This window comes from Austrofundulus limnaeus, unplaced genomic scaffold (assembly GCF_001266775.1).
Source record: "Austrofundulus limnaeus strain Quisiro unplaced genomic scaffold, Austrofundulus_limnaeus-1.0 Scaffold192, whole genome shotgun sequence".
In the NCBI taxonomy this organism is placed as follows: Eukaryota; Metazoa; Chordata; class Actinopteri; order Cyprinodontiformes; family Rivulidae; genus Austrofundulus; species Austrofundulus limnaeus.
This window is the reverse complement of record NW_013952594.1, coordinates 1016358-1024119: the sequence shown is the minus strand read 5'-3', so window position 1 is coordinate 1024119 and position 7762 is coordinate 1016358. Positions and strand designations below refer to the sequence as shown.

The 7762-nt window shown below is 39.1% G+C and overlaps 1 protein-coding gene across 1 annotated transcript in view; it reads right to left on the bottom strand.

Moving 5' to 3' along the window:
• fstl4 (follistatin-like 4) overlaps positions 1–7762 on the bottom strand; it is a 265314-nt gene that overhangs the window by 51409 nt on the left and 206143 nt on the right. Inside the window, exon 8 of the mRNA XM_014018422.1 lies at positions 2787–2907. Coding sequence (XP_013873876.1) covers positions 2787–2907 — 121 coding nt within the window. The remainder of the gene's footprint in view (positions 1–2786; positions 2908–7762) is intronic.

Sequence of the window (7762 nt, the reverse complement as noted above, 5' to 3'; positions counted from 1 at the left end):
ATATATAACTGTCATGATGCAGCAGTTGATATTCTCCAGAACCAGATTGCTTTGATAGGAAACCAAGATGGAAGACGCCCACTTAGTAGAATATGGCACTTAGCTCCACTTCATTCCACCTTATCTCACTCCTCCTATCTTTTTGGAATACCTTAAAAAACCCAAACAAACATTTGGTAATTACTGTGCACTGATAACCTCCTCCCCAGGCAACTTTTCTGTCTGCACGACTCTCTTTACGTCTCTGCCTCTCCCTCTTTAGTTTAAGATGTAAAATGCAGCTTTATTTCTTTTTAATTAGAGGCTCAGAACAGCCAGACAATCATACTTTAATTAAAAGAGACTAAACCAACTGTTGGTTTGCTATATCATTGGTGGCAGTGGAGTGGGTTTAAACCTTTTCTACCGTGGAATTTCTAAAGAAAGTCACTCAGTCAAAACTCTCAGGTCTTAATTAGGCAAATATAAGTGACTGAAGTTTAAAGGTTAGTATGAGCAAATCAGCAGTTTTATTAAGTTAGAAAGAAACAGCTTTGATTTCTACATGCATTTACATTAAATGACTTTATTCACTGTATAAATTACATTTGTTGTGCATTTTTTAATTTATAGACTGATGCAGGGTCAGTGTACATGTGAACAAACCCTTCTGAAGCTAACCTACAAGCTTTTTTTCTTTATACTAAAGAAACACCTTACATAACTTTGAACAACATAAATTTAAAATCAAGACTATTTTAAATTAAAAACGCTGTTGGATTAATCTATGGTTTAATTTGCATTATTTAAACAACATATTTAATTCAAACAAAATTATGCTTTTAGAAAGTCCAGGATAAAGTACAAAATAAACTGTCTGGGGTCGGATTTATAAAGCTTGCGTACGCACAAAAGGAGCCCAGAAACTTGCGTACGCCACTTTTCATGCAAATTTGTGGTTTATAAAATCCAAACTTGACGTGAAAATGTGCGGTCCCTCACGCCAGCTCTGACCCATGCGTACGCTCATTTTGGAGACGGGAAAGACAGATGGTGAAGTGAAGAATTAGAGCCACACTGTGTAATGATCACTGTCAGATATTTAATTTCACCTCATAATCAGACTTAGATTTTTATTCAGCTTTATCATAAGCTTTCTTAACAGTAATATTTATGCTTCTGCTGCTGAGCCATAAGGATCTTTGAAATAAAAAACTTAAATCTTAAATAAAAGTTCACCTCCATTCATCTGCTTCCTCCTCAGACAACCCTGACCCACAGACCCCTCCCTGACACATTTCAGCATGACAGCAAAAGTCACGCTTTGGGTACACGCACAGGGCGTGCCCCTTGCCTGTGTATAAAACTTCACTTTTTAAAGTCCATATTTGTCAACCTTCCTCATGGCGGAGCGCAGCCCCCCCACTCCCCCACACATCCCATCCATGACTCCTGCAGGCTCTCGGGTGAAACTGAAAGTGAAACTGAAACAGTCTGCTGAGCTCCTAATTACTTCTCACTCAATGAAGCTCTTTTCAGATTAAAAATACCTTTGAGGAAATGYATTTTCAGATGCCAAGTAAATAGCATCATAGCGCACGTGCGAGCACCCCGCATTGAAATGGACAGGACAGAAGAGGAAAGTCGTTCTTAAAGAGAGAGAGGCCAATTTTAAAGTGTTTAGAAGAGGAAGTGATGAGAAGATAAGTTTTTTTTCTATTTTAAATATTAAAAACAGCATTTTCATAACAATTAAAGGTGACATAGATACTTTATTATGGTATGGTATTTAAATGTATGCCCAAGAAACACATAATATTGCCCCTTTAACAGGTTCAGGAATCCCTGTTTGTCGTGAAACTTACTGGTTTGATCCTCCATCTGTGAACATGTGACCTGATGTGAATGATTCATCACACTACAGCTGCTAAGTCTCACTTCTAAACAAAAAGAGCAAAACAAAACCAAAATCCTTAGGCATTTCACCTGAAACGCAGGGGTTATCAACAAAATTTGCTTCAGGGCCATTTTTTTAAATTAATTTTTTTAATAAATTGGGCAGTATGAGGGTCAGCCTTTGATTTCTATCTCTCTGCAAATTGCATGAAAAGATCATATTTGCCTTGTTTTCAGTTTTAAACAGTTTTCTATTTTTTTGTTTGAAAGGTTTATCTTTGACTTTACTTGTAAATCATTCTGCATAAGTGGGTTTTACAAAACTGGTAAAAGCTAAAAATAAAAACAAATCTGAGTTTAGAGTTAGATGTCATTCATACCAGAAGGAAATCAATATAAGCAGATTAGTGTTAAAAAGAGTTTGTAATATTTTACCTTAAGGGTAGCTACATTTGACACAAATAAGAAGAAAATATTTTAACAGTTAATAGGAGCAGCTGACTCCTGCCCAAACTGCTAAACATTACTGCAGCATCTCTGCTAGTTTTTACATTGGGTCAGATCACGTGTTTGAGAGAGAAAGATGACTACTGTATTTTGACTTTATAATAATTTAATATTTATGGTCCAAATGGAATGAGTCTTATTTACAGCAAATTCATAATTCCTGCTGTACTGAATTAAGTCAAATCCGAAATTTCTGCAAAACTGTACAGCAGTTTGATTTATGGCATGCACTGAGAGACAGTAACAGTTCTTTAAAATAACCTCTGAATCTTAACCACACACAAAAGTGCTCCTGTTGTGTTTTGAGCTTGCAGGATAAAGGACTCCAACAATTTTTACAAATACAACTGAAGTATTTAACACTTTCTTCATAAATTTTAAAAAAGAAACAAGGCACTACTGACCATTCACCTGCAGCACATGTGTCTGATAGAGGTCTTCATAGCCGTAGGCATGGCAACTGTAGTTGCCCATGTGTATTGTTGTCACCTTGGTGATGTACAACGAGCCATCGTCCCCAAAGTCCTGTAACACAGGGAAGAAGGCAAAAGAGAAGAGTTATGTTAAGAAAGAAGAGGAGCAATGAAGATGGGGGAAAAAGAAGAAGAGGAGGGCAGAAGTAGGAACAGTGGTGAAGAATTGGGTGCAGAGAACATCCACAATAAGAGCAAAACGAAGGTAGCTTGATAGAATGCATAACAATGCTTGGAGAGAGCAGGAAGAGAAGGCACACAACAGCAGGGAATGATGGGAAGAGACAAGAGAGAAAAAGAGTGATGGGAAGAGGAAGAGAAACCATGAATCAATGGTTTCCCTGTTGAGCTGAAGCAGGCATTTGGGAGTTTGATCCCTCTCCCTCTCCTCATCGCGCTGCCTCAGCCTGATAAATGGCAAGGGTTAAAAATATAAAGCCCATTAGGCTGATGAATGGCGCCACTGTTGTTGGTGCAGCATGAGGCAATCACCGGGGAGTTCCAGCTCCAACTTAGGGTGGATTAAGGCATTAAATATTTGCTGTCCCACCAAGTGGTAGAGCACAAGTCCTTATGCTGCTCTGCCATGACTCTGAAAGAAAACCTCTAAACCTACAACTCAACAGCTTTCTTTCCAGAAGTCTGTAGACTGTAATGTGCCCTAACTGAGAGTCACTTTATGATGGGAACAACATAAAAGTATTTTCATGTAAGATGGATGGGAGAGCTTAGCTAAAGTTCTAAATCTACTATTAAACCTAAGAGATATGAGTAGACCGACAAAGACAATTAAACTGAATGGGCCATTTGGGTTATGACTCTAATCTGGCAGTAAAATGTGGGGGGTTCAAGTACAAGATCTGACATATGGCCTGCTCCACAGGTGAAATAGATGGAAGTGGAAATGTGCAGAAGCCATGATTGTTAACTGTCAATGTTATCAAGAAGGTAACTAGAACTAATAATAATCTGAGTGGTTTTAGATTAAACTGAAAATCTAAAAAGCTTAAGATTTGAAATTTTTACATCCTCTTTTTATTTATAAATGCCCTGATACACAAACACATGACAACTCTGGTTTCATAAAAAAATAACTTTAAATGCTTTGGGTTTTCTATTGAAAAACAATATCACCTTAGACATATTTTCAAAAGTAATCATTGCATTTTAATATCCTACAAAACAGAACTAAAAACCTTTTTGCAGCTTTAAATGTCTTATGCTTTTGTGCTTAAATGTTTTAGCTTTAAATGTTATACAGTATGAAACAATTTCATAAGAAGTACAGTGCACATGATGTATTTAATTTCCTAAAAGTTTTCCTATCACTCAGTTTGAACTAAAACTTCTTTGGAAAACTATACTGCAAATGCATTAGTTCCCTTTCATAGTTTAAATGTATTCTTTCTGCATGTACACAGTACTGGGGTAAGAATGCATCTCTCCTAAAATGTAAAATGTCTTGTTTAGTGAATGACAGGGAAAAAGCTGCTCACAGCAGAGGTAGGTGGGCAGAGAGAAATTCTTCAATCTTTCAGGTCTGTGGATTATTTGCTGAGGTGCAGGAAAAAAAACAGTTGAAAGAAAATACAACTTTTGAAAACTATCTTGTTTCCATTCAACACAGTTCTGCAGGAGAAAACACTCAATGAGATTTGACAGGAAATTAAAGTTCCTTCCTTCCTCTCACCTCTGTACCATAGGGGTGAAGAATTGGGCGGCTGTGGCGGAGTGGTTAGGGGAGTCGTCCTGGAACCAGAAGGTTACTGGTTCGATCCCCCGTCCAGCCATCTCAGTCGTTGTGTCCTTGGGCAAGACACTTCACTTCACCCACCTTGCCTACTGATGGTGGTCAGAGGGTCCGGTGGCGCCGATGTATGGCAGCCCCACCTCTGTCAGTGTGCCCCAGGGCAGCTGTGGCTACAGTGTAGTTTGCCATCATCAGTGTGTGAATGTGTGTGAATGGTTGAATGCCTGTTAGTGTAAAGCGCTTTGGGGGTCCGGAGGGACTTGAAAAGTGCTCTATAAGTTCAGTACCATTTACCATTTACTGTGTATAAAGTCAACTTGTAAAAAATGTTGGACAGTTAGAGAACAAGTCTCTGAAGAAAAAAAGTGTCATTTGTTGTCCTGATGCATCTCAGTAATCCAGGTAAAAAAATCAAAAAGAAAAAAAATTGTATAGGTCTTCTGGATGGGTTCTTCTCTAATGAAATGTTTCGTCTCTTCTCCAAGAGACTTCTTCAGTCTGAGAGTTTCAGGCAAAATTCAGGCTTTTAAGCCCAGCCTCCAGGTGACTGATACTCACATCACATGGCTATCATTGACACCTAATTAACACTTACTGTTTGTTAACAGGGGTGGAGTGATACTGGAAATAGCCGCGCTGTAGGAGGGGGACAACTGAAAACGGAGGCCTCCACCTCTGTTTAATGATGGACGGTCTTTCTTCACAAAAATGGCTTCTTTTACTCCTCTCTCAAACCAATGTTCCTCTCCATCAAGAATGAGAACATCCTCATCTCTGAAAGTGCAGAGTTCTGGCCATTAGACGTAGCTCGTCTGTGTTGGGACATTCTTTTGAACAGTGGCTGCTTTGTTTCCCCGAAGTATAACTGGTCGCAGTCCTCCTGGCACTTAACAGCATATACAACATTGCTCTGTTTGTGCCGGGGCACTGGATCTTTGGGGTGAACCAGCCTTTGCCGTAATGTGTTTTGGGGTTTGAAAGCCACTGGGACATCATGTTTAGAAAATAAACGTCTCAGTTTCTCCGAAACACCCGCAACATACGGAATAACCACTGGTTTGGGTCTGGGTTTGGGGTCTTCATTTTCACCTGAAGGTTGCATGGAATCCTGTCTGTGTTTCCTGTCTGCTTTCAGGAAAGCCCAGTCAGGATAACCACACTGCTCCAGGGCCTGTCGTGTGTGTGATTTCTCTTTCTCCCTGGCTCCTGGGTTTGTGGGGACACTGTCTGCTCTGTGGTACAGAGTCCTGATCACTCCTAACTTGTGTTCCAGTGGGTGGTGGGAGTCAAAATGCAAATATTGGTCTGTGTGGGTGGGCTTACGATATACGTCAGTTTCCAACCGTCCTGCATCCGAAACCCAGACATCGCAGTCCAGGAAAGCCAACCTGCCATTTTTTACATCCTCTCGTGTGAACTTAATATATTCATCCACAGAGTTGATGTGATCAGTGAAATGTTGGACTTCCTGGGCTTTAATTTTAACCCAGGTGTCGTCAAAATATCTGAACCAATGGCTCGGTGGCACCCCTGAAAAGGACATCAAGGCTCTCTTTTCCACTTCCTCCATGTACAGGTTTGCAACAATTGGAGAAACTGGGGATCCCATGGCACACCCATGTTTCTGCCTATAATATTGCCCCCCGTACGTTAAGTAGGTTGACTCCAGGCACAGTTTGAGGAGTTGGCACACATGTTCTGCGGAATTGTGTCATTTGTGTCATTTGTTGTGTTTGACACTCTTCTTCACTACTAGTGCTTCAGTCTTACACGTCTAACCAAAGTTTAGAGATGCATTTATTTAGACATTATCAGACATCCATTTAGGCATCTTGTATTACAGCTGATGAATACCTTAAACCCTGACATGCTGATTAATGTGACATACATCATATTTAGAGTATCATTCCTCTACAGTATACACTATAATCACGTCCAAAAGATTAGCTTGGGTATTTTAATTATAGAAAATATCATATTAGCATTTACATTAAGCTCTACAATAGAAAATTTATTTGAAGTTTAATTACATCAGTCAACCTTTTAGGTATAATTAATTATTCTCAATGAGCACTAATCGACGTGTGCAGCACTCAAAATGAAAATGAGAAAAATGAAATATTCACCCAATCTTAATGAAACACAATCCAAGGATCATTTGGATGTTGTCTGTGATGCTTTAGAGATAAGTTATTGAATTGTCTCATTACCTAATGGTCTTTTTCCCAGTAACTCATGTTTATACGATAGGCTGCTGCTCAAACCTGAAGTTCACCAACCTGCAACTAAGAAGTTGGCATACAGCTTTAACTTCTGCCCGCCCCCCACACACACATGTTGTATTTTTTTTAAAAAATTTAGTGGATTTCTGAATAACAATCCCACAGTAAAACACTGAGATTATCTATCATTAATTTTCTTAAGTTATTTCATTGATTAAATAAAAATGTCAAAGGCAGTAGGTGCTCTTCTCTACCTTCCTCTTCTCAATTCAGTAAACTGAAAATCCATTACGTGTGGTCAAGGGCCTGACAGATCTCGGTTGTCGTTTCTCCTCATCCTGTCTTGACCTTAACACTTGACATTGTTTATCTACTCATCGCCACAGCTGACCAACATGCTGCTTATTAACACGCGATTAGTGAACTGTGATCCGGTGGAGAAAAACGCAAACACTGACCCTGTGCTGTCACCTGTGCAGATGTGTCTAAACAGGTTGGCTGCATAGTTCATTAAGCACAGAGCTAATTGTACCGTTTTATGGAGGGGATGAAAAAAATGCTTATTTTCACTTCTTTCCTGGCAAGTTAAAGTCTCCTAAAGGCTCTGTCTTTTGCCACTTCTTGTGAAGTTGCTTGCTGATAAGAATTTACATAAAACATTTTTGTGCAATATTTTTAAATATGGCTAACAGAGTCCAGATAGGGGGAAAATGTTGCAAATAGAAATTATTAGAAAAAAAAAATCCCAGAGCACATAACTCCCAGCAGCAATACAATTATCAAAAATTTCATGTTAAAACCCTTAATAGTTATTTTGCAATAATGCTAGGAACCCCCACTGTGCTTCAATTTATTAATTATCAATTAAGCAGGCAACTCGAGTTTTTAAAAGAGGGGGTTTCAGTGTTTCCCCTAGGAAATTGGTCTTGGGAGGG